General features: G+C 62.9%; 1 protein-coding gene across 1 annotated transcript in view; it reads right to left on the bottom strand.

The window, feature by feature from the left end:
• Positions 1–401: 401 nt before the first annotated feature.
• The window catches only part of COL20A1 (collagen type XX alpha 1 chain), a 40,163-nt gene continuing 14,860 nt past the window's right edge, over positions 402–25,704 (bottom strand). Inside the window, exons 6-37 of the mRNA XM_055372634.2 lie at positions 24,949–25,107; positions 24,507–24,626; positions 23,891–24,055; positions 23,100–23,264; positions 22,663–22,823; positions 22,052–22,181; positions 20,319–20,464; positions 20,110–20,233; positions 19,803–19,942; positions 19,291–19,420; positions 18,906–19,048; positions 18,592–18,724; positions 17,588–17,736; positions 17,278–17,407; positions 15,913–15,951; positions 14,543–14,681; positions 12,050–12,192; positions 11,654–11,763; positions 11,053–11,211; positions 10,882–10,959; positions 10,149–10,235; positions 9,171–9,224; positions 5,919–6,014; positions 5,789–5,842; positions 5,562–5,615; positions 5,134–5,187; positions 4,456–4,527; positions 3,336–3,371; positions 3,177–3,243; positions 2,829–2,996; positions 1,666–1,742; positions 402–611 (exon numbers count right to left, since the gene is read on the bottom strand). Coding sequence (XP_055228609.2) covers positions 1,669–1,742; positions 2,829–2,996; positions 3,177–3,243; positions 3,336–3,371; positions 4,456–4,527; positions 5,134–5,187; positions 5,562–5,615; positions 5,789–5,842; positions 5,919–6,014; positions 9,171–9,224; positions 10,149–10,235; positions 10,882–10,959; positions 11,053–11,211; positions 11,654–11,763; positions 12,050–12,192; positions 14,543–14,681; positions 15,913–15,951; positions 17,278–17,407; positions 17,588–17,736; positions 18,592–18,724; positions 18,906–19,048; positions 19,291–19,420; positions 19,803–19,942; positions 20,110–20,233; positions 20,319–20,464; positions 22,052–22,181; positions 22,663–22,823; positions 23,100–23,264; positions 23,891–24,055; positions 24,507–24,626; positions 24,949–25,107 — 3,479 coding nt within the window. The 3' untranslated portion in view covers positions 402–611; positions 1,666–1,668. The remainder of the gene's footprint in view (positions 612–1,665; positions 1,743–2,828; positions 2,997–3,176; positions 3,244–3,335; positions 3,372–4,455; positions 4,528–5,133; positions 5,188–5,561; positions 5,616–5,788; positions 5,843–5,918; positions 6,015–9,170; positions 9,225–10,148; positions 10,236–10,881; positions 10,960–11,052; positions 11,212–11,653; positions 11,764–12,049; positions 12,193–14,542; positions 14,682–15,912; positions 15,952–17,277; positions 17,408–17,587; positions 17,737–18,591; positions 18,725–18,905; positions 19,049–19,290; positions 19,421–19,802; positions 19,943–20,109; positions 20,234–20,318; positions 20,465–22,051; positions 22,182–22,662; positions 22,824–23,099; positions 23,265–23,890; positions 24,056–24,506; positions 24,627–24,948; positions 25,108–25,704) is intronic.

Raw genomic sequence — 25,704 nt, 5'->3', positions numbered from 1 at the left:
GGGGACGATGAGGCAGGCAGGGACCTGCCTGTCCCCAGATGTGAAGGTGCTGGGGCTGGGGTGGGAGTGCTGTTCTGAGGGAGGAGCCATCGTGCAGGTGACTGGTGGGCCAGCAGTGGAACCATCTGTTGCCTGCGTGAGGCGCAGAGAGAGGCGGGCCCGCAGGGCCCTGGCCAGGCTTAGATGAGGCCCAGAGAAAGGGGCGGGGCATGTTGTTGAGCCTGTGTGAGAGCTACTGAGACGGCCACAGGGCACTGCTGCCCTCCTGAACCCGATTTGCCATCAACCCAGCCCCTCCCCTTCCCCACTGCGGCTGAAGCTGCAGGGCCTCAAGGTGGGGTGCACGGAGCCAGGGTGGGGGACACTCTCCCAGGAAATGACTCCCGCCTCGCTTGGCTGGGTGAGCACTCAGGGGTTTATCTGAACTTGGAAATGCTACAGAGCCAAGAGCATGGGGTGGGCCTTGGCCGAGGCCGCTGCTTCCCTCTCCTTCCACCTGCAGGCTCTTCCTGAGCTTTTCTCCTGGCTTCTCCAGGATGTGGTCGCTCTCGGTGTCCAGACAAACCCAGGGAGGAAGGCTCAGCGTTCCTCGGGGCAGTGCAGAAAATGTCCTGGCAGGAGAGAAGGGAGGACAGATGCGAGAGGCCGAAGACAGCTGGACACCGGCTCAGGGCCAGCGCCTGGCACTGTGGCCACCCTGAGAGCCCACAACCTGGGTCTCTGCACACTGCGTCCAGCAGGGCCGTGAGTGGGCAGAGCCATGGGCAGGGCCGTGAGTGGGCAGGATTGCGGGCAGGGCCGTGGGTGGGGTCATTCTCTGACGGGTCTGTGGAGGAGAAGCAAGGCTGCTTGTTCTTAGCCCTGGGCTCTGACCTGACTCTTGGGCATCTCAGGCAGCTGCCCTCTTGCCCCAGCCTCACCAGGAGCCCCTGGGTCTCCTGCCTGTGCTCCTCAGCCCTCCTAGCCCCTGCCGAGTCCCCTAGCTCAAAGGCGCCAGCCCCTCATGGGCCCCAGGTCACAGACCCTGAGCCACGCTCTGGCCCCTGAAGCTACTTGAGGCCGGAGTTGTGCTGTACCCACCACCTGCTCCTGGGACCCTGTCCCCACACCTGCTGCTGGGACCAGCCCCTCAGCTAAGTTTGCACACAGGGTCTGCCTGCCCAGCGCTTCCTGAGGAAGGCAAAGGTTACCTGGTGCTACTATGGCCCCCACCCTGCCTCTCTCATCGACATACCCGGGGCCTCACAGGCCCCTCCTGGGACTCCTGTGAGCTTTCCCACACCTGGACCAGGTGCCCACTGAGCAAACACCTGAGCTCCACTCTCCCTGCTGCGCTAACCCTGGTCAGGGCCTCCTCCGCCCCAGCATGCAACTCTGCATCCCACGAGGTGGAGCAGACTCCCAGCATGCCAATCCATCTCCGGGACCCCACGTCCTGTGACCCCACGTCCTGTGACCCCACACCCTGTGACCCCACATTCCTGTTGTCCCTACGGGGTCCATAGTTGACCCTACTTTCCCCAGGGCCACCTTGCCTGCCTCTGCTGGGCCTTGTGCTCCCAGCACCCCACCCTGGACAGCACGAGGCCCCACCCGTTGGCCCCTCAGGAGCTCCTCCTTCCTGGATGCCCTCAGCCCTGGCAGGTGCAGGCAGCAGGAGCTCACCTGTCACTCCCAGAGGCCCTGGATGCTAGCCCCCTGCTTCCCAGGGCTGCCCGTCTGACCAACAGCTCCAGGCTCCCCTGCGAGGAAAGGGAGGGCATGTGAGGACGGAGCAATGCAGTGGCTTGGGGCCCTGTTCTGACGGGGACAGAGGGTGTCAGGGCCCCTCCCTGGGCACAGGCCGCAGGTCTGGTCCTCAGATGGAGTCTGAGATCTAGGGGCAGCAGCGTGCCAGGTCCCCGTGCTCCACACAGGCGCCTCCTGGGCTCCATGACAGTTCTGGGGGGGCATGACCAGGTGGGAAGGCGTCAGGTGGGGGCCCTGTGACAGTGCCTGTCACCCTCATCTAGACAGGTGGGTGCAGAGGGGGCCGTTTATTCTGAGTAGTGATGTACCCCTCATCTGCCAGGCTGCAACCAGGCCACCGTGGGCAGGTTCCAAGCCGGGGGCAGGGGTTCCCACAGCCCACGGGGCTCCCCCCAGGTTGCCCCCAGTTTCCTGAGACGTCTGTGGGATGAGGGGTGGGATTCAGCCGATGCCCAAACAGAGCAGAGATGCCCCCGCTGCTGCCCCGGCCAGTGCAGAACTCAGTCCTCGTCTGGCTGGGTCATCCCCCTGTCTGTTCTCCCCGTGGACGCCCCTCTCCAGCTCCAGCTCCCCGAATCAGCCTCTCCTCCATCTCAGCGTCCAAATCATGACCCACCGCTGCTGCCTCAGAGGAGGAGGAGCGCCAACAAGGTCACGGGAGCCTGCGGCTGCGTGCTGGGTGGGGAGAGGCGGAGGAAGCAGCAGCCAGGAGGATAAGAGGGCGGGAGTGGGGAGGACAAGGAGGACAGGCGGGCGGAAGGGAGGGAGGAAGGATGGGAGGTAGACTGGGCTCTCCTGTGTGGCCCTAAGCAGGCAGCTCATGTTTTCTGAAGATTGGGGAAGAGGTCACCTTGAGGGCCCTGGAAGGCCAGGCTGAGGCTGACCTCTGTGCCATGACTGGCTTTGTGTGGGCTCAGGGAAGCCCCGTGTCCTCACCCCAGCACCCCAGAGGCTGGACAGTGGCATCTCCAGCAGGAGCTGCTGTGCTGACACAGATTGAGGCCCCAGCCCCAGGACCAGGGGACAACTGGCGCCCCCACCGGCCACAACTCCCTCCCCAAGAGCCAGGAGCCCAGTACCTCTGCCCTCAAGGTGGCGGCCACCACGCCCCCATTCTCCAGGAACCAGGGCCTTGCTGCGGGTGCCAGGGGACCCCAGGGGCTCAGTGCCTGGCTCCAGCTTCTGCTCCAAGATGGGCATGGGGGGCCTGGTGTTCTCGTGGAAGGAGTCGAACTTTGACACGTGTGCTGTGGGGAGGAGGGGTGTCAGCAGGACGCAGTGGGGACCCGGGGATGCGAGGCCTGTGCAGGCCACGCCAGGACACCTAGGTGTGCTAACGATGGGTGAAGGCGGCCTCCCTCGGCCTGGCCAGTGTGAGGACAGACAGGTGTGGTGGGCACAGGTGCAGGGCTGTTGGCCTTACTCACTCTGAATGGCAGACTCACAGGCCTGGCTCACAAGCTGGTAGAGGGTGGCAAGGGACTGCGGCTCACCCTGGAAGGGAAGGTGGTGCAGCTTTGGGACCCGTGTGGCAGGTGCCTTCCCAGGAGATCCCGAGTGAGCCAAAGACTCTCGGCCTCACTTACCTTCTCTCCTCGTTCCCCTTTGGGCCCCGGCAGTCCCTGATGAGGAGGGGAAGAGAAAAGAAGTCAGCAGAGATGGCCTGAGACCACACGTGACAAGTGTGAGATGGCCCTGGGGTGGATCCTCGCTCAGGCAGCCTGATAGCCACAGTGGCGGTGTGAAAGCCCCATCCCAAATTCCCAGATACTAGGAGCCTGTGGTCCTCGCCTGCACCCCAAAGCAGGCATGTGAGAGGCTCGGTTCCGCAGCAGAGTCCTGAGTGGAGCTGGAACTTGTGCCACACAGGACTTGCCTCTGGCTGGAGATTTTGTGCTAGGGGAGATGGCGGGTGTGGGACACTGCCCAGAGAACAGACCCCTCCTGGGCCCCGGGCCCGGGTCAGGCCTGTGCTGGCACTTCCCTGCCGTCTTCTGTCTTCTTCCACCTCCCCAGCTCCTTGGTGAACCTGGAGCCCACCTAAGGGGGGGCCCATGGAGCTGCTGAAGGCCAAGGCATCCCCCAGGGGATACTACACCCCCATCTCCCACGTCTGTCCCCCTACCCTCCATGGAGCCTGCCGCCCCACCACCTCCCCTCCACCACGTCTGTCCTGGGTGGGGTTGGGAGAGGTGCAGAACCAGCCCTTAGCTACACTCTCTTGTACTAGCACCAACACCAAGCTCCCAGCTCAGAACAGGCCTCCAACAACAAATGGGAAGTCCCTGAGTGGTCAATAGGAAGTCCCTGAGTGGCCAAAAGGAAGTGTCTGAGCGGTCAGCAGGAAGTCCCCGGGCCGTCAACAGGAAGTCCCTGAGTGGTAAACAAAAGTCCCTGGGCAGTAAACAGAAAGTCCCTGAGTGGTAAACAGGAAGTCCCTGGCAGTCAACAGGAAGTCCCTGGGAGAGCAACAGGAAGTCCTTGGGTGGTCAACAGGAAGTCCATGGGCTGTCACCAGGAAGTCCCTAGGGGGGTCAACAGGAAGTTCCAGGCCAGTAAACAGGAAGCTGTCAACAGGAAGTCTGTGGGCTGTCAACAGGAAGTCCCTGAGCTGTCAGTAGGAAGTCCCTGAGTGGTTGCATGTGGGGCTTGCACCCTTCGCTCCCCCGCCTTTGGTTGGCTGGTGGGTGTTGGAAATGCACTTACTGTGGGCCCCACGGTCCCTGGAGGTCCTCGCTCTCCACTAGTGCCCCTGGCCCCTGCCATGCCCTGGAACCCCTGCAGAGACACAGAAGTCAGGGTTTGGCCTGGGCCCCCAGCAAATCTGCTCCCACTTCAGCCCTGGTTCCCAGATGTCCCAGGGGCCCCCTGACCTGACAAGGGCGGTGGATGCCTGGCTGGCCCCAGCCTCCTTCAGGCCATTCCTCTGGCAGGTGGTGCCTCCCCTGCCTCCAGGCCCTGGCTCCCCATGCCCTGCACCCCTCCTCCAGCACTGTCAGCTCCCACGCTGCTCTAAACGTCCCCAGCTGTGCCAGCTGCTCCAGTGTGACTGCAAGTTGGGCTTCCCCTGAAGTGGCACTTGCAGGGAGGCAACCTGGCCTGCCTGGCACTCAGCCCGAGGCCGACGCCAGGAGACCCCCCTCCAAGGTCTCCCGGGAACTGAGTCCTCATCACAGAGCCCTCACTTGGGAGCATGCAGTGCTCCTGGGCAGATGCTCACCCACCCACAGGGCCCTGCAGAAAGTTCCAGCAGAAGTGAGGCCCTCCCAGGCACTTCCTGGGGTAACCTAGGGGTGGCAGCTGGTGTTCAGACTGGCCTCTGCCTGACCTCTGGAACACAGGAACCCTGGGTGGGGGTCGGGGTCATGGGAGGTCGGTGCCTACCCTGGGGCCAGGGGGTCCAGGCAGGCCAGCAGTTCCCTCCAGGCCTCTCATTCCCTGATGGCAAAGGAAGGCGCAAGCTGGGTGGGGTTTGTACCTGTACCCAGCTCTCCCATGGTGACAGCCCGCCAGCAGCACCCAACACACCCTGTAACCCAAGCAGCAAAGGTGAGGCAGCTGAGGCTGCCAGGCTCCTACCCAGCCACTCCCCCACCCACCCTGCCTCAGTGACAGCTCCTGCCTGGGGTGGGCTGGAGCTCTCCAGCCTTCTGGCCAGGCCACAGGCTGAAGGGGGTGGTGCAGCAGGTGAGGCAGGAGCCCAGGAGAAAGCACCTCCCCCTCCCTACCCCACAGCCTCCATCTCCAAGGCCCCCCGTCCCCAGGCCAGTCTCTACCACCCTGACAGAACCCTCCAAGCCCAGAGCCAGCACCTTTGGTCCCTGGAGGCCAACTCTCCCGGGGATGCCCTGGTGGCCGGGGTGGCCCTGGGAGAGAACAGAGGGGCCGGCCAGGCAGGGGCCAGGGTCACATCCAGAGGTGGCCCTGCCTGTGAGGCCTCACCCCCAACCCCTGTGCCCCCCATACACTCCCCATCTCCATCCCTGTCCTTCCCCCACCCCCACCAACCCCTGTGGCCCCCTGGCCCCAGCCACACTACCTGCAAGCCTGGGAGCCCATGGTCTCCTTTCTCTCCTTTGACCCCTGGTGGACCCTGGAGGGGGAAGATGGGCTGGACAGCGAAGCGGAGGGGGCACAGGGCAGGAGGGCGGGGAAGGAGTGACACCTACCACAGGCCCCTGGACTGCGCGGCCCTGGGTCCCCGGTGAGCCCTGCTGGCCTCCAGGACCTTCTGGTCCCATCTGTCCGGGTGGCCCGGGCTCTCCCTGGAGACACAGGCAGTGGGTAGGGCCTGACAAGGTCACGCTTGCCACCCCTCCTGTGGCCCCTCTGGGTCACAGCCAGCCCTCCCAGCCCTCTGGGCATTCAGACCCAGACCCACATGGAGACACCTCCATTAAAGGAGCAGGGGCAGCCCCAGCACCCTCACTGCTCACCCTGGGAGGGTCTGGGAGAACCCACAGCAGGGGTCTGCAGAGCTAGAGAACGGCAGAGCCAAGCCTGTGAAGCCAGTTCCAACCAACCTCACCCCCAGCCCTCCCCTGCCCAACTCTGGGTTCTAACGGGGTGTGGGGGGCACTGCAGAAATCACCGAGGAAAAGCCAGAGACCCCCACAGGCCAACTGTATGGAAGAGACAGAAGACTTTCTTAAGCCCTGGACCCCAAAACACTAGACTCAGGTTTTACGGGAAATCCAACCCTGTGGGGCAGAGGACACTGCTGCTATTTAAACTCAAATTATCTTTTGAACAAAGCAAATTGAGGTTCCAAACACTATAAAGAAAACTGCGACAGTCTTATTTAGAAGCATCAATGCAAAATCCAAAACAAAATGTCAGCAAGCTGAACTCTGCAGCACATGGCATGGATAACGAGAATTCAGCGACCACGTCAGATTTTCGACGGATGCAGGAATCATCCAGTATTTAGGGATATCCTACAATTAATAGCTCCAAGACGCACAGTCATTTCATTATGTCCATAACAGCACTAGAGCTTGTTTAATGTGCATTCTTGGTGTTTTAAATCTAATAAAAGAAGAGTGGACGGACTTCACTACCACATGACAAAATGCACCTGTCTCCGCTTCCAGGACAGCACTTTAACAGTCAAATGCTAGAAGCACTTCCGTTAAGCCAAGAAGAAAATGAGAGTATCTGCTACTGCCACTGTTCTCTGACAAAATTCTGGAGTATTCACCAACACCATTAGACAAGAAAAAGAAATCCGAGTGATCAAGACTGAAAAGCCGAAGGTGAAGTGGTTATTTGCAGGTGATGTCACTGTAAACCTGGAAAATCCAAGAAAATCACAAAGAAGATAATTGAGAAAGAAAACTGGGTACAATAATCACACACAGCGGGCACGGCCAGTGTGAAAATAATGAGGTAGAAGCTGTAATGAGAGAAAACACCTCACTTATAATAGCAACAAAAAAGAGGGCATACGTAGGGCTGAAGGAGAACCGAGTGGGTCTGTAGGAAGAGACCGTCCCCACACTGTACTGAGGTCCACAACAGGCCCTGTGAACAAAAGGCAGGATGGCTGTGTTTTTGGATGAGAAGATTCAACATCATAAAAACATCATCTGTTCCCGAGTATATCTATAAAGCGAATGCGGTTCCAGCAAAAACACCAACTGAATTGTTTAGGTTAAATGGATAAGTCGATTCTACAGTTCACTGAACAATGAAATAAGCCAAGAGAGCCAGGAAAATTCTGGGGGAATAATACAAAAGAGGACCAGCCCGTCTGGCATCGACATCTTAAAGAAATCTGTGATAATTTAAGCAGCCCAGCCCTTGCCTGTGAACAACAGACACATCAACGGGACAGACTGCAGCATCTGAAAAACCCCCAAATACACAGGGGCCTTAGGACAGCACGAGAGCCAGGGCGTTCAACTTCCGCAAGGGGCTGGCTGTGTAACGAAAGACTCAGGCGACCGGGGTGGCCTGTGAAGAGGTGAAGCTGGAGTCCTCCCCGTCCTCTGTCCTCCCCAGTGTTGTAACAAAATCAGCTCTAGACGAATCCACCTGGGAGTGTCGAAAAGGGCCTGGAAGCACCAGGAGGAACCAGGAGGAGGCGCACTTTCTACTCTCGGAATAAGGAAGATCTTTTAAAACAGGATACAAAATTCAGAAGCCATAGAACAGAGCAGTAACATGGACTACGTAAAAGTTATCTTAAAATCTGTATGGAAACGCACGTCGCAAACAAGGTCAAAAGACAAGAAAATGCCAAACGCAGTCAAAACTCACATCACAGACACAGGGCTCGTTCCAGCAAGTAAAAAGCGTGCCCACAAATTATTAAGAAAAAAGAACAGTGGAGAAGAAGCCAGAGGACATCTCCAGCAAGAAAATATTGGCAACTTTCAAAGGGCATTCACTCTGCTTGGAAGAGAAATGCATTTTCATCTATCAGACGCGGCTCCCAAAGCAGCCAGGAATGCAAGATGGGGGTGGGAGGTCACCGCTGGCTTGTCGCGGGGGAGCGCCTCGCACGGCTCTGCCGGGCCAGTGTGGGGACATCCACCCCAAAGCACAGGGGCGTGTGCCCTTCCACCCAGCGACTGTCCTAGGGACTCTGTGCCTGAGATGCACTCTGAGGCTCCAGCACAACCGCAGACAAAGGGAATATGGCAGCGCAGGTGCAAAAGGACGGCCCCGCCAGAGCCAGGCGCATGTCTTTGCTCACGGGGATGTGGAACTCTCTGGAAGGCTGCTGGGGGAGAGGTGGGTGTCGGGGTCGGGAGGAGGGCGGCCTTGCTGCACGCCGACCACGCCTTCAGCATCTGTGTCACGCTTGTGCAGTACCGTGGTTTAGGTAAATGTTTAGAATCGAGCCTGGAGGGCGGCCCTTTGGCGCCTGGGGTGGGGGGCTGCTGCCATCGCTGGGCGCGCTGTCTTCAACATCCCTCTCTGCAGAACCAGAACCTCCGCCCCCGAAACACCTCCCTGTACGCCGCGCATGCGCTGAGCCTAGAGACATCTGAAAATACTCTGTAGGCCTAAGCTCCTGGGCCCAGCCCGGCACACAGAAGGCGTCTGGCTCATGCCTGCCCCATGGAAGTCAAGGGCGGCCTTCAGGGCCAATAGGACAGGTGGCCTCACCTCCCCAAGCCTCAGATTCCCCCGCTGGGCCATGGGGTTCATCCTCCCTATCTGGGTGAAAAGGGGACTTGCACCATAACCAGGCCTGGGCCAGGCGCCCTGCAGGCACATGGGGGAGGCCAGCCTAAACCCCCTGGACTCCTGGGGTGCTGGGGTCCCTGCCTGTCTGCAGCTTGGGGAGACCCCACCCTGCCTAGGGAGGCTGCGTGCAGCTCCCTGCACTCTCAGGAATGCACTGGGAGGGGTGTTCTCTTCTGGTAGGTACGATCCAGGCCCCTCACCTCCCAGGGCTCCCCAAAACTTACCCTGGGCCCTGGGAAGCCCTGCTCTCCTGGGGTGCCATTCCTTCCAGGGAGGCCCTGCAGAGGCACAAACAGGGCTAAGACCCCAGAACCACCCAACCGAGGTAGAGGGGCACAGACCAGCCCCTGAGCCCCATGCCTGGCCCACCCTGAGCCCCTAGCCCCACCCAGCCCCAGACCGTCCACTGCTGTCAAGGGGAAGAGAAGGGGTTTCCAGGGCAAGGATGCACTAGCCCATCCTTCCCCCTCATAGTCAGGCAGTTCTGGGTTCAAACCCCGGCCCCCTGAGTAGACAGGGCTGTGGACACTGAGCTCAGAGTGAGTGTCAGCCGCCACCTGTGGGGTGCTGGAACCTTGGGGTGAGCAGAGGCAGCTGCAGCCATGGCAGGTCCAAGGACCTCTCAGGACCCACCCCATGGCAGGGGTCCAGGCCTGGAGGGCCGCCTCCCTGAGGCCTGGGTAGAGGGCCCCTATAGCTCCTGCTGCAGGTGAGCTGGGCTGCCAGCACCCAGGACAGTGGCCGTCCAAGTGGCTGTGACTCACAGCCGGCCCACGTCACACCCTGTGGCCACAGCACAGTTCTGGATCCCAGTCGCGCCTGGATCCGTCCCAAGCCTCACACTTCAGAAACACTGGATTCCACGCCAGAGGAGGGTTCGTGGGGGAGGCCCAGCCTGGGGGAAGGAAGGAGCTGCGCCTGGCCCCCCTTCCCAACCCTGACAGTGAGAATCACTGGATTCCGCACTAGAGGAGGGTTCGCAGGGGAGGCCCAGCCTGGGGGAAGGAAGGGGCTGGGCCAGGCCTCTGTCTCCTGGCCCAGGGCGGGCACAGCAGGGAAGGGGCTCATGAAATACATCCCAACTCTGCGGCAGGACGGGGGGATGGACCGGGGCGGGAGGGCCTGGGTTACACATCCACCAGTGGCAGCAATACATTGGCCAGGGTTCCCTGGTCACCCCAGGGAGACGCCACTGGACTCACTGGGGGTCCTTGAGGTCCTGGGGGCCCAGGGGTCTCTGAGGAACAGGAACAGGCAGACACGAAGGCCGGGCAGGTCTCTCCATCCCTCTAGAAGAAGAGAGACCCTGCTCATTAGAGAGGCCCTCTCCCTGGCTCTTGCCTGACTCTAGAGCTGAGATTAGCCAAGGACACCTGGGCTCCAGGGAGACTTCCAGACCCGCACCTGGGAGGCAGGGGTGAAGGTCAGGGGCACAAGTGCGTAGTGGGCAGGTCCAGAACTCAGGCCACTAAGCCCCTGTGTGTCCAGCCGGCCCTGGGTTCCCACCCTGCCACGCTGTCCACATGAGCCCCAGGACAGAATGGTGCCTTCTCCCTCCCTCTCTCCCCTGTCTGGGCCCCCAGTATGGCCAAGCCCAGCACAGCGTATACAGAGGAGTCACTGAGGATGAGAGGGGCTCTCTGGCCTGGCCATGTGCCCCTTCCTGACTCATCTGCACCTGGCTGGGCCCACAGAGGTGGGCATAGCCCTGAGTGCAGCCAGGGGTTCCCAGCCTGCCCCAGGGCCTCCAGGACTCTCTGTCCAGCCCCTCTGGGCTCATCCACTGGCCCTGAGGCTGCCTCCTCTTAAAGCCTTCCCTGATCTCTCCCAGCACCGTGACAATCTGGACAGGCCAACTGACCCCAGGCACTGTGACCCTCAGTGGGCACTTGCCCTAACTTGCTTCGTGAAACAGGGGCAAGGGACGGGGCACACCGAGGCAGGGAGCTCACAGCACCGGTCCTCATCGGCCCAGGTGTCACTGCACACGATCTGCAGCATCTGGAGCTGAAACTGCAACGCAGGGGAGCCGGCTCAGCCCCGGGGCTCAGAGAGGCTGCCAGCCCCCACCAGCGTGGCCCAGCAGGTGGGCAGGGCCCAACTCACCGCGGCCGAACTGCTCCGGGGGCCCCTGGCCTTGGCCAGCCTCCCCAGCGTGACGAAGCCGGCAGCGGGTGGGCTGCCCATCTCCCCAAGGGGCCGCTCAGCCACCTTCCGGCAGTCCACATAGAGCCTGACCTTGGAGCGGCCCACAGCCACGTGCACCTGTGAGACAGCACGGGAGGTTCTCCACAGCCCAGGCGGGGCTGGTGCCCACCTGAGCCCCCAAGGCCAGGCCAGAGCTGGGGAGTAACACCCATCCCTGGGACCTGGGGTCAGGAACCTGACCTCACCTCAGGTTTCGGGGGACCCTGGGAGAACCCCCCCTTGCTGGGCCTCAGCTTCCCCTCTGTAAAATGGACCAAATGGCACCTGCTGCAGGAGCCTCCCGGGGTCTGTGGGTCCCAAAGAGATGGGCTGGGAGGCTCTTCAACTCCAATTAAGATGGAAGAGCTGGGGTAGAGGAACAGAGCCCCAGGTCAATGTTCCCTCCCAAGGAAAGTCCTGCTCTCCTAGGGAGAGGAGTTGGCATCCGGCAGGTCCCTGTGGGGCTGGGCTGCCCCAGAGCTGGGGGAACAGGGGAGAGGGGCGCGAGCTGCACCAGGACCTTGTGGAAGCTCCCGAAGAAAATCTTCCTCACTTCCTGCGGGTCGAAGGTGGCCTCCTGCAAGGCAGCCCTGGGGTCGCGGTGGAAGTAGGTCAGGGACTTCTTCCCAGCTGCCAGGGAAGGGGTGGAGCAGGTGAGAATGGGCTGCGACCAGCCGGGCCTATACCTTGAGCAGGGCGGCCCCCACGACAGGCCAGGAGCAGCCCTGAGGGTGCCAAGCTGGAGGTGACCCTCAATGTGGCCCACAGCCCCCTGCCCGGGACACCTGCCTCCCACCCAGAGGGTGCTGAGGGCCTGGCCTGGAGGCTGGACTTCCTCTGAAGGCCTCCCAGGGCTCTGGGGCCTCCCTGCCCCTACTCCTCCTGACTGCTGGGGGCGACGCGGGGCCCACGTCACCATCCAGCAGAACCCCAAGGAGGGGCTGGAAGTCCTCGGCTGTCATCTGCCACAGCGCGAAGGCTTCACGGGGTGTCTCGGGAAGTAGGCGCACAAGGAAGACGATGGTGTGCTCTGGAGGTAGGGGGGCTGGGTGGACGTCACTGTGGGGGTTGGGGGAAGGGGAGGCACATGAGCAGACCCGAGGGCAGCCAAACCTGGCAGGACGATCCGCTCGCCCAGCCCCAGCACCAGTCCCAGTCCCTGAAGCTGCTCTGAGGGTCATGGTGGACCCCTGCACCCGCACACCCTTCCCAGCTGTAGACTGAGCGTGGAGGCCGCTGGCTCCCTAGGAGCCCAGACTGGTGGTTCCACAGAGCTGAGGGTCTATGCGGCCACACTGGGGCCTCCCTGCCTTGGTTTCCCCATGAGTAACATGGGGTACATAAAGGACAGAATCCCTCCCATTGAATGAGGATTCAACAGAAGTACTTGGAGGTGCCAGCCCCATGGCCGTCCCAGGTCACATCCCAGATGATCCCAGCAAGGGCTCACCAAGACCCGTGCTCCCGGGGCCCGTGAGGGTGAGGGGTGCCGGCCCAGGACACCCCACAGGGGAGTCTCAGGATCACTACTGAAAGGCAGCTCTGCTCTCGGGAGCAGCTCCCCCGACTCACACTCATTGGCACCGCCCAGCGGGTCCTGGCCAGTGCCCAGCCAGACACCCTGAGGGGTGGGACCAGGGTCTTGGTCCCCTAATGTTCCAGGAAGCAGGGTTTCGGGCCTCTGATAGAATCGGGGTCCAGGGAGCAGGGTCTCGGGCCCCTGATAGAATTGGGGTCCCAATGGCCGTAGCCTCCTGTCTTCCATTCACTCTTAGGATGCCCAGCCACCTTCCTGCCATCCCAAGAGCAGACTGGTCTGGGGCCTGGGCACCTGTGATGCTGCCTCAGGAGCCTCCCGACCCCACACAGCAGGAGCCCTCCTCTTTTGGTGTGGCAACCCTCACGGGGGTCCACCCTGGGTGGCCGCACCTGGAGAACCATCTGCCCCCACTTCTCGGGCTGTGAGCTCTGGAAGGGCAAACAGGCATGGGAAGTGCCTGCTCGTGCCACGAGGCTGGGAGGAGCCCTCATTTGAGAACAGGGACTCATGGAAACAGCCACTCTGTGGAGGCTGCCTGGTCCCAGGAGGGTTTGCTTGAGAGCAGAGAGCTTGGGGAGGCACCCAGGAGGCCTTGAAGCTGCCTCGGGCTGCAGGCGATCAGAGCTCCCACCTCACCCACCCGTAAGAACACCCAGCTCAGCACGTGCACCTGAGGCCACCGAGGAAGAGGAGAGGGGGGCGGGGGGCGTCTACACCACTGAGGCCATCGAGGAAGAGGGCTCTGCAGCCTGCTGCCCAGAGAGGAGGGCAGAGGGCAACTATACCACCCTGAAGAGAAACTGCCATGGGGGCGGAGCACAGGGGGCATGTGCAGCAGGACTGGGGGGAGGGAGAGGATGGTGAGGGAAGCCGGGGAACAGTCATCGAGTTCAGCCACGAAGACATCGTGGTGACCAGGGGGCCAGGGCCGAGCATAGCACATGGGCCGGCGGCTGTGTGGGGAGAAAACAGGCTGGGAGAGACATTCCTAAGCCCCAACAGTGCTAGGTGAGCTTTTAAATATATATATTTCTATAATTTTAAAATCTCTGTTACAGAATATAACTCACCTTTGTAACTTTTTTTTTTTTTTTTAAGGGACGGAGTATTGCTCTGGTGCCCAGGCTGGGCTACAGTGGCACAATCCTGGCTCACTGCAGCCTCCGTCTCCTGAGACAGACATGCTCCCACCTCAGCCTCCCGAGTAGCTGGGAATACAGGTGCCTGCCACCGCACCTGGCTAAGTTTGTTTGTGTATTTGTAGAGATGGGGTCTTGCTGCATTGCCCAGGCTGGTTTCAACCTCCTGGACTTAAGCCTCCCCAGTAGCTGGGACTGCAGGTGTGCACCCCCACACCTGGCTTCCACCTTTATCATCAACCATTTTAACTTAAACTGTCATGCAGCTTATATCACAGTTCAGGGTCACGATGAACAACATCTCTGTAAATAAGGGAGGGTGGTCATGAGATATCAAGAATTGTCTCAAATCTCATGCAAAGCTATTTGAGTGATCGCTTCCTCTAAATCCGGCTATTGGCAGATTTGGCCCATCGCCTCAGGTCAGTCTGGGGCTCCTGCGTGTTTGATCAGCCCTCAGCTCACATGGGAAATAGATCCATACTTGGTTGCAAAAATATGCCAAGGGGCTGGCCTCGCTCTGCCCATGGAGATTTTATTAATTTGTAAAATGTGAATTTCTGAAGTGTGAGTACTGGGGTGAGTCAGCCGTTTGCTGACATAGCAGCGCTGCCATGTCCCACAGCCTCCAGGAGGTCTCCGGCCCATGCCCGCCCCCCCACCATGTCCTCCTAATCTTCAGCGGCCCCAGCCTGGGCTTCCAGCTCCACCCCAGCCCTCGCCCTCACACCTGACCCGTCTTGTCAGCTGGGCGTCCTTGAAGAGCGTGAAGGTCGGGGTCCCACCGAAGGCAGAGGGCTCCATGGCCACGCCCCGGATGGACGCATAAGCCTTTTCCACCAGGCTGAAGGCCACCATCAGGTCAAACCCTGGGGATGGGGCACCGAGGGACCCTCAGAGATGGCAGGGGAGGGAGGAAGGGGCAGGAGCGGGGACTCAAGAGGGACCCAGGGGCTGCAGTGCGGTGGGAGGGAGGGGTGACGGAGCGGGGTGGGTGGGAAGTCAGCACAGGGGCTGGGGGGTGGGCAGGGGTCTGCTTCAGGCCCTGGGCTGGGCATCACCCCCCCACCCCTCCCCAGGGGAATCCAACACACTGGGAGGGGCCACTCCCCAGGCCACCATGGTAAATCACTGGGCCAAACGCCCAGCTTCGGAGACCCAGAGATGGGCAAGGTGGACGCCGATCATGAGCCCCAACTCCCACCTCTCGCCCCTGTCCCCCAGCAAGCCCACTGCACCGCGTCCCCCGCCCGCCCAGGGTCGTTTTCCCTCTGAGGAAGACTCTGTCAGTGAGTTCCCCTTTGCTGGCACACAGCGTGGCCAGCTCGCTCCATCCACCCTGCCTGGGGGCCTGCAATGACCCCATTCCCTGGCGAGCCCCACCGCGCAGAGCCGCAGGTGTCAGCCACCACCCTCGAAGCCCCAGCTCCCTTCCGGCACTAATTGGTACAAAGTGAAGGGCAAAATCCCATTCACACTGCAGCTTATCAGCGCTGCCAGCAGGCACCGGGCAGGAGGCAGTAGAGGCCGCAGCCCCTTCCAAGGCCTGTTTCAAGTAGGCAGTCCCTGCCTTCCCACCATCCCCGCCTGTCCCACAGTCCTGTCTTGTCCCTGCTGCAGGCTCAGAGCAGTCACAGCCCCACAAACATTCACTCACTGAAGCCTTAGGTGAGACTCACAGTCCTCACCACCCGCAGCCCTCCCTGCACCCTCGGGGCACTGTCCCCTGCCCTCGAGCTGTCCACCTCTCAGCCCCTCTCTGGGGAGGGCCTCACTCTCAGGCAACTGGAATGAGAACCCCGGGCTCAGCACCTCAAACCCCCAGCTCCGGTCAGCAGAGACCCTGGAATGGGGCTGGAAAGGACCCAGGGCCCCCAGCGCTGCCTGGGCTCTGCCGTTTCCTGGCCCTGACCTTACATAACTTTCGGCTCCCTCAGTGAGAAGCAGGTATAACCACCGCCCAGCCAGCCACAGGGATGTCTGTGGAGGCACAAACCCGCCCAAACATCCTCCAACTGCACCACCACTGGGTCCCAGGTCACGACACCCTTGGCCCCCACGCCCAGGAAGAGCCCGAGACTGTGGGCGGGCAGGACCCACCTGGGAGGGAGCCGTCGGGGCCGAGGGCTGGGCAGGCTGCTGAGAGGAGACAGGGTCAGTGTGAGTGGGAGTGGCCCAGCCCCCAACGCCTGACAGACCACTGGGGAGGGGCCGCTTCATGGACGATGCCCCAGCCTGTGCTCCATCTGTATAGGTGGGACTGTGCTATGTCCCATCTGCCACCCACAAGGCCTGTGGTCCCCACGCCTCCCAGAAAAGGAAGGGAACAGGGATGGTCCCTGCCCCTCTGGATCTCACTGAGTGAAGCAGCTGCCCCCAAGACAGCCCGGTGGGCCCAGGGTCGTACCAGGCATCTCACTGGGTGTGATACCCTTCGAGGGTACTGGTCACCCAGGAGTGCCCTGAACTGGCAGGGCCAGGGAGATGCCTGGTGTGCGGGAAGGCTGGAGGCACACGTGTCCTGGGGGCCAGGGAGATGCCCGGTATGCGGGCAGGCTGGGGACACACGTGTCCTGGGGCCAGGGAGATGCCTGGTGTGAAGAGAGGCGGGGGACACGCATGTCCTGGGGGCCAGGGAGATGCCTGGTGTGCAGGCAGGCTGGAGGCACATGTGTCCTGGGGGCCAGGGAGATGCCCGGTATGCGGGCAGGCTGGGGACACACGTGTCCTGGGGCCAGGGAGATGCCTGGTGTGCGGGCAGGCTGGGGGCACACGTGTCCTGGGGGCCAGGGAGATGCCTGGTGTGCGGGCAGGCTGGGGGCACGCGTGTCCTGGGGGCCAGGGAGATGCCTGGTGTGCAGGCAGGCTGGGGGCATGCGTGTCCTGGGGGCCCAGGGACTTGGGTTTGCTCCATGGCAGGTGCTCGGAACCCTTCATGGGCAGAGAAGGCAGGAAGGAGCACCCCTGACGGGAGGAGCCGCTCTCCCCTCCCATGGGAAGGCTGCCTCGCCGGGGAAGCTGTCCAGGCAGTGAGGACCCCGTCCCCAAGGGCGTGCAAGCCAAGACTGGAAGACCCCACAATGGGGAGCCCAGAGGGAAGCTGGAAGGTTGGGCTGGATGCCTCTCAGAGCCCTCGCCCTGGACCTGTGGTTCTCCAGAAAAACCAGCAAGAGACAAAAAACCAGCAACAGCAGCTCCCACCGTGGAAGACCCCAGGCAAGTGTGACCACGTCCTCATCCCTGGAGAATCCAGGTGGGGCCAGCCTGGAACCAGTCATCTCCAGCCACCCGGGACCCCTGCCTGCCTGTGACCCCTGGGGTCAACTAGGTCTGGGGTTGGCTGGGTCTGGGGTTGGATGAGTCTGGAGCTGGCAGGGTCTGGGGTCTAGGGCCTGGCTGGGGCCGGGAGCTAGGGCCTGCCAGGGTCTGGGTCTACCTGGGTCTGGGGTCTTGGTGCCCACTCACCTGTCTGGCCTGTGGCAGACACAGCCTCACTCCTGCCTGCTGCATAGATAGCTGAGACCAGGACCCTGTACTTCGTGGCTGCCTGCAGGTCGGGCAGTGTCACGTGGCTCCTGGGTCCTGGCACAGAGACCTAGGAGAAGGGAGGGTGCCTGGTCCCCACTTCCTGGGCAACTTTGCTTGTCCATGCGGCTCAGCTGCCTCCCTCTGCGTCCCGCCATGGCAGAGCTGCCACTCTTCGCAGACAGTGTGGCCATGCCCCTTCCAGGAGGCCCCACGAGGTGGGGCAGCCTCAGGCTCTACCAAGACTCACGGATTTCTCGGGTCCCAAGCCAGAGGCGGGGGCGTAGGTGAGCCAGTAATGGAGCACGCGGCCAAGCGGGGGTGTCCAGCTGACCTGCAGGCTGTCGGGGGTCTCCGAGGCCAGGGCCAGGTTGGAGGGTGGGCTCCTGCTCACCGTGGCTGGCCGAGAGCATGGGCTGTGTGGGACTCAGGCCCCTCCAGAAAGGAGGCACCCGGTGGCCAGAGGACCAGCTGCCCAGCCCCTACCCTGCTCTGTGTAATGCCTCCACCACATCATGCTACACCCCTGCCACAGCCCGCACCACACCCCTGGCACAACCACACTGCACCCCTGCCACGGCCCACACCGTGCCTCGCCACACCACACCCCTGCCACAGCCCACACCGCACCCCACCATGCCACACCACACCCCTGGCACACCCACACCATGCCCCTGCCACAGCCCACACCGTGCCCCGCCACGCCACACCACACCCCTGCCACTGCCTACACCGCAGCCCCCCACGCCACGCCACACCCCTGCCACACCCACACCATGCCCCTGCCACGGCCCACACCACACCCCGCCACACCCACACCACACCCGTCACACCCACACCACACCCCGCCACACCCACACCAGGCCCCTGCCACGGCCCACACTGCGCCCCACCATGCCACACCACACCCCTGGCACACCCACACTACGCCCCTGCCACAGCCCACACTGGGCCCATGCCACACCCACACCACGCCACCTGCCAGGGCCCTCACCATACCCCTAACCAGGGCTGCTGCCTGGGCTGCCCTGCAGGACACTAGGTGGTTTGTGCACTCGGCCACTGGGGGAACACCTATCCCCGTGTGGGCTCAAGGAAGTGCTGCAGACTCCAGTGACCAGGCCCAGTGATCAGGGCTCTGGAGCCAGCAGTTCTGGGAGTCTAGGGTCCTGGGCCTGTGCAGCGGGTGAGTCAGGGATCCCCTGGGCCATCCCTGCCCCACACCCAGCAGAGGGGAAGTGGAGGGGCACCTACAGGGGGTATAGCGGAGGGACACAGGGTCACTGCGGGCCCCGTCCCTGTAGTAGGCCAAGATGGTGACGTCGTACTCTGTGTGCCTCCCTAGGCCAGGCAGGACGGCTGTGCCGAGGTTCCCTGGGACAGAGATCTATGGAGAGGAGAGCCCAGGGGTCACCGGGTGCAGTGGGGTCCTCAGGTTGGGGGGCCGGGCAGTGAGGCATCCCTGGGAGACAGGGTGGGCGCACATATGGCTCTGAGCCCTAGACTTTGGCCTCAGGACTGGGGGCCCACGGGGGGCCCCTCGGAAGGACAAACCCACCCCTGCCCACCTCGTGAGCCTTCCCCTCTCCCAGGGGCGTCCACGTGATCTGGTAGACAAGCACGCCAGACGGGGCTGCGGCCACCCACGCCAGCTGGACTGCGTCCCCTGGCAGCTCCGTCACGGACAGCTGGCTTGGGCTGGGAGCTTTCTCTGAAGGAAGTGGAGACACAGGCTGGGGGTGCAGCCCCTGAGCCTGGGCACCTCAGAGGAGGGGCAGCCACACCCAGGAGCACCCTATACCCCCATCCATCACACCCGTCCGGGTGCCCGCCCCCACCTGGCTCAGCACTGACCCAGGGCAGGCTCCCAAAACACTTGATGTGAACTGTCTAGTGGGGCAGAAGGACACAGAAACCCTGCTGGACCCCCAGCCCCAGCCTCTCCCCACTCACTGGTGGTCACCTGGCCAGTCAGCGTAGAGGAGCCACCCCCAGGGTAGAGGCAGGTGACACGGACAGTGTAGGTGGTGGAGGAAGAGAGAGGCCCCAGCGTGGCCGAGGTGGCGTTCCCAGGAGCCTCTGTCTGCAGCAGGTGGGAGGGCGACATGGCAGGCCCAGCCGGTGCCTGGAGCCCTTGCTGGGGTGGAGAATCAGGCCCAGCACCTGCAGCCAGGACTACCCCATGACCCCCCAAAAACAGGGAAAATGGGCTTGTCCTGAGGGATGGGAGGGCAACAGAACTGCAGGATGGCTGGGGTGGGCCTCCCCAGCCTGGTTCCCCCCAGACCCCACACCCACATCTGCCCCCACACCCACATCTGCACCCACACCAGGTGCCCCCGCTGCGCCTCGTGGCCGCTGTGGTTTTGAGTGTGTTATTTGATGGTTGGCTCCACCCCATGCCTGCCAGACAGGGCCCCGTGGTCCCTCAAGACACTCGGGCCCCCGGCGGGCTCTGCTCTCACCTGCCCCGAGTGTCCACCCTCGCTGGAGACATAGGTGACCCTGACCAGGCGCACAGGCCTCGGGGCGCCCTCCCAGAACACTCGTGCCGCGTCGTGGCTCACGTCTGAGAAGCCCAGGTGTCTCGGGGGGGCCAGGGCGGCTGCAAAGCACAGCAGAGCCTCAAGGCCAGCACGCGGCCTCCATGGCAGGGGCAAGGGTGGGCAGCGGCTGGGACCGAGGGGGCCTGAGGTCTCCCATGCCATGGAAGGCTGAGGAACAAGATGGGGCACCCGCCCGTGGGCAGGCAGCCGGGGTTGGGGCACTCACGGGTCCTGGCACGGATGCCCCGGGCCTCGCTGCCCTCAGGGCCTCGCAGGCTCTGCACCGAGACCTCATAGTCCCTGCCAGGTTCCAGGCCATCCAGCAGCACCTCGGGCCGCCCGACCTGCACCTGCAGAGACATGACGTCCCAGGCCAGCCCCCACTCGCTCTGCCCCACTCCTCTGCCTCCCCCGCCACTCCCCGGCCCAGCTCACCTCTCGCTCCTCCTCCTCACCCTTAGGGGAAGCAGGAGAACATCGCACCAGGTAGTGGGTGGCCCCGGCCGAGGGCTGCCAGGTGAGGTGGACGGTTCTGGGCGTCACTGCGGCCAGGGTCAGCGCCCGGGGCGGAGGCAGAGGTGCTGGGGGGCCATGCAGGGGCACTTTAGGAAGGAGCCCACACAGAGATCACACCCACGCATGGGGCACCCTCACACCACAGCGGGTGGGCGCTTTAGGAAGGAGCCCACACAGAGATCACACCCATGCACGGGGCACCCTCACACCACAGCGGGTGGGCGCTTTAGCAAGGGAGCCACACAGAGATCACACCCACGCATGGGGCACCCTCACACCACAGCGGGTGGGCGCTTTAGGAAGGAGCCCACACAGAGATCACACCCACGCATGGGGCACCCTCACACCACAGCGGGTGGGCGCTTTAGCAAGGGAGCCACACAGAGATCACACCCACGCATGGGGCACCCTCACACCACAGCGGGTGGGCGCTTTAGGAAGGAGCCCACACAGAGATCACACCCATGCACGGGGCACCCTCACACCACAGCGGGTGGGCGCTTTAGCAAGGGAGCCACACAGAGATCACACCCACGCATGGGGCACCCTCACACCACAGCGGGTGGGCGCTTTAGGAAGGAGCCCACACAGAGATCACACCCACGCATGGGGCACCCTCACACCACAGCGGGTGGGCGCTTTAGCAAGGGAGCCACACAGAGATCACACCCACGCATGGGGCACCCTCACACCACAGCGGGTGGGCGCTTTAGCAAGGGAGCCACACAGAGATCACACCCATGCACGGGGCACCCTCACACCACAGCGGGTGGGCGCTTTAGCAAGGGAGCCACACAGAGATCACACCCACGCATGGGGCACCCTCACACCAGAGTGGGTGGGCGCGGCCACCGCCTGGCAGGTGCACAGGATTCGAAGTGGCACTTCCCAGGCTTCACCTTGGGCCAAGGTTTGTGGCTCCAGCTCTGGGGACACAAGGCCACCCCACAGTTTTGTCTAAGGCCATCTGCCTTAAGGTCATGGGAGGAATGTGGCCTCCGGGGGGTGAAAAGGGCTTCGGGAAACAGCCAGACACAAAAGTCTGCACGGTGTGATTCCACCTGCAGGAAACGTCTGGGACAGGCACATCCAGAGACAGAAGGTGGCTCGGGGTGGCCGGAGGGGCGGGTGCGGGGGGGCGGGTGCTTAGGGGTGCAGGGTTCCTCTGGGGGGATGAAAATGATCTAACATGAACTGTGGCCATGGGTGACAGCTCTAAATATACCAAAGCAACTGGAGTTGTACACTTTAAATGGGCAGGTTGTATGGTGTGTAAATTACATCTCAACAAGGCTATCACAGACGGGCTCATGGCAGTCCCTGGGGGTCCAAGAACCCGGCGAGCTAAGCCACGTGCTGGAGGCCAAGCAGGGGGGAGCTCCAAGAACACTGTGGACAAGCAGCATAATGGGCTGTGATTACAGTTGAGGTGATGACACCAACAGTATAGCTGGTGTTCAGAAGAGAACACCCAGGGTCAGCGGGGCCCAGTGACTCGGCCTTGGTCACACAGCAAGCTGGGGATGGTGCCAACTGTGGGTGGTTAAGATCCAGAGCTGCTCGCTATGCTGCCCTGGGGTGCCAGGCTCCAAGGGACAGCCGTGAGTGGGGCCTCCCACCCAGAACCTGGCCGCTGCCTCTGCCCCACCTACCTGTGGTCACCAGGCCCCGCAGGCCTTCGCCAACCCCGCCCTCATAGATGGGGAACACGGAGACCAGGTACTCTGTGCGGGAGGCCAGGTTGTGCAGCTCTGTGGAGGCGGCGGGCCCCTCCACCACCACCTGGAACAGAGTGGGCAAGGACGGAGCCAGGAGGGGGGGTGCCGGGGGATGGGGAGCAGGACAGGAACTCCGTCAGCTGGAGTGTGAGCTCAGCTGGGGCCTGCAGGGTGCCCCACTTCCCATAGGCCTGGGCTCCCTGTACCTACGACATAGCAGTGCCAGGCATGGCATGGGCAGGCCCACCACAATTGATCAATCGATCGATCAATCAAAGGGAGAAGGCGCTCTGAGTCTGACCCTAACCCCAGCACCCTCGGAACGCCCCCTGCTCTGCCCTCCTCGGCCACTAAAATGCACTCATCCCAGGCTGCCTCCCAGACGCAGCTCCCCAGTAAGTCCCTGGGCTGTCAGCCCCTCGACACCCCCTTCTCAGCCTGGACCCAGTTATTTGTGGGCCTTTATTCTTGCCCTCCCTTTGGCTCATCAGATCCCACTACGGCTGAGGACTGGCTTGGGGAGCCCTGTATACCGGCCCCCTCACCTCCCTGGGGGTGCCACCTCTAGAGGCTCGCCAAACGATCAGATACTTGAGGGGGTGCCGGGGGGCTGGAGTCCAGGACAGGCGGATGCTGGAGGAGGTCACCTGGCTCAGGACCAGGCTGGTGGGGGCAGGGAGGGTGTCCAGGGCTGGAGCCGCTGCTGCTGGAGTAGCGGGAGTGGGGGACAGGTGGTCACTGCACGGACAGGTGGTCACTGCACGGGCAGCTGTGTCCACGCTCCCCCTGGTGGCCACTCACAGGAGGGACAGGGAAGCTGCTCCCCAGCCCTTCTGTGGACAGATGTAAGGGGGTGCTGCAGACCCCCTCAGAACCACAGGAACCGGCCTCAGGTACCACACGGGGGCCACAGCGTCCCCCCAACCCTTTGCCCAAAGCAGCCGGGGGGGCTGCAGCCTGTGTGGGTGACCCTGCTCCTCACCTGGGCCCTGCCGCGGGCTCCCACCCTGGAGCCTCTGGCAGATGAGGCGGCTGAGCAGGCCAGACAGCGCGCCAAGCTGCAGGAAGTCCAGCACGCTGTGGACGGTGATGTCCCTCGGCGGGGACGCCAGGAGCCTCAGCTCAGCCTCATCGGCGTTCTTCACACCTGCTCGTGAGGAGGGAAGTGAGGTTGGCCTGCACCGGGGTCACCCGACGGGGCCACCTGCAGTGGGGGTCTCCATGGAGACTGGGTCAGGAGCAAAGAGGCCTATGGGCTGTACTCGGCCCACCTGCCACCCACATGCTGGGCCAGGCGCTCCCGAGGGGTTGGGGGCATCAAGGGAGGGTCTGTGCTCCCGGGACTCCTGCCTCGAAATCTGGGGTTTCCTCTCCACAGGACAGAGTTGATTCACCTGTGAGTCCCAGGCCCTGGAGGATGCCAGGAAGCTCCTTGCCAGGGCACAGCAGGCGGGAGTCATCAGGCACAGGGATGGTGGCCAGAGGGGGCAGCTGGAGCTGCTCAGTGAATATCTCACCAGGGAAGTTCACACCACAGGGGGAGGGTTGGGGGGGTTCCACGGAGGGCACCAAACACCAGGCGATTGGAAAGGAGCAGCCCGCCTGTGCCATCGCCTCTGAGTGCCAGGCGGTGCCTGGCTCTGCGTGCAGCTCCGTGCCGCAGATGTGGAAGCTGGGGCTCAGGGACCAGGTGCCCAATGCAAGCTCCCTGCTGCGACCCTAAACCCACCCGGCGGTGAGACTCCAGGGCCGGGGGGGCCGCATGGTGCTCACCCACAGCGAAGACGTTCACGCCCAGGTCCTTGAGGACATGGGCAGCAGTGTGCACATCGTCCTGGGACTTGCCGTCCGTCACCAGAATCACCACCTTGGCTGCCTCTGGACGGAGGCCAGCCGCCGGCTGCAGGTTCTGCCCCAGCACGTGGGTCAGGGCAAGGCCTTGGGAGCAGCAGGAATAAAGTGACAGGCAGCTGCCAGCATCCCCTCCTGGTGCTCGGCTGGCAGCAACCGGACAGCAGAGATGCTCCTCTCCTTCCCTTGTGGGGTATCAGGAGGCCACGCAGCAGCCCAAGGGAGCAGGGAGGGTCTGCCTGTTGAAGGGCCCCAAGTTCCCCAGCCAGACCCTACCTGCAAGGTGAGCACCCTGACTGGGCCGGGTGTGGACCCAGCCAGAGCTGCTAATGTGGAACAGAGGAGCCACGCGCTGGACACAGGCCCTCGTTTTCATCAAAGGTAAACAAGGGGGTGACTCTGCCCTCTATAAAGGTGTGAACAGGGCTCAGGTCCACACCACTTGGAGCTCGATTTACACACAAGCTTTCGGGATCTGGGAGGGCGGCAGAAGGAGGTCCGCCCTCAGGACGGAGGGAGGGGCAGGCCCGGGCCGTACCTGTGAACGTGTTCCCCCCCTTGTAGCGGAGGCGGCGCACAGCTGCCAGCACCTGTTCCTTGGTGCTGAGGGAGTTCAGGTCCCACTCAGTCTGAGCATCCCCGCTGTACTGAGTCAGGCCTGGGGAGCAGGGGCATGGCCACGGGCTGAGTTTCCAATGCTGAGATGCCTGGGGAGCTTGGCACAAGGCCACACCTGAGAGCCACACGTGCCTCTGTGGGGTCACCTGGCCACAGTAGCCAGTCCCCAGGGAGAGGACGCTTGCAGAGCCAGGGCCTCCACACGGAGGGGTCCCCAGAACACCCCATGTGGAGCAGGCGTCCCACCCCACAAGGTGAGAGCCCTGGCTGGTACGGGGACCCCCACAGGTCACAGCCTCCTCTGGCAGAGCTGTGGGGACCACACCCGGGTGGGGCAGGAGGCGGGCCGGGCCAGCACCCACCTACTTGGACCTTATCCGGCCCGATTTCAAAGGGTGCGATGACGCTGGCCAGGAAGTCCTTGACCTGCTGGAAGTGACTGTGGCCAATGCTCCAGGACCCGTCCACCAGGAAGACCATGTCAGCAGGCACGGGGGGCAGGCAGCGGAACTGGGGGCCGGCTGGGGCGGTGGGAGCGGGTCAGGTGCTAGGTGAGGCCCATCCCTGGTCCAAGACCCCCAGACTGCTCCGGGCCTGGCCCCAGCCCCCAGATCACCTACCCCGGGGCTCCAGCCACAAGAATGAGGCAGGCTGGGCCAGGTTTCAGGGGAAAGGACTCCAAGGCCCTCAGGCCTCACCGGACTAGACAGCCCCACACCGGCACGGCTGCACAGTCCAGCCACCGCTAATGTGAGGCAGCCTGGTGCTCGGGCACCTCTGCCCTCCACGGCTGCATGCAGCTGCCCACCCAGACATCAGGCCCAGAAGCCCACCAGATGCAAACCGGGCAAGGAGGGGAGGGTGGGCACCACAGAGAGCCCCAGCAGAGCCGCCATGAGCACCTCAGGGCAGGGCTGTGGAGGCAAAGCCGCCATCCCCGGTCTGGCGCTCCCCGGGGTTTTGCAGGGGCAGTGCCTGGTGAAGCGGGCCCCAGAACCAGGGCCAGACCCCCGGGGAGATGCCTGAACGAGGCCAGCAGCCATCACGGTGGAGGCCCCCGTGGGACGACCGAAGAGGCCCAGCTGCCCTGAGGCCTGCATGAGTGGGGACACTCCCCT

The sequence above is a fragment of the Gorilla gorilla genome, chromosome 21 (assembly GCF_029281585.2).
Source record: "Gorilla gorilla gorilla isolate KB3781 chromosome 21, NHGRI_mGorGor1-v2.1_pri, whole genome shotgun sequence".
Lineage (NCBI taxonomy): Eukaryota > Metazoa > Chordata > Mammalia > Primates > Hominidae > Gorilla > Gorilla gorilla.
The sequence above is the reverse complement of the archived record's forward strand: the minus strand, read 5'-3'. Positions and strand labels throughout refer to the sequence as shown.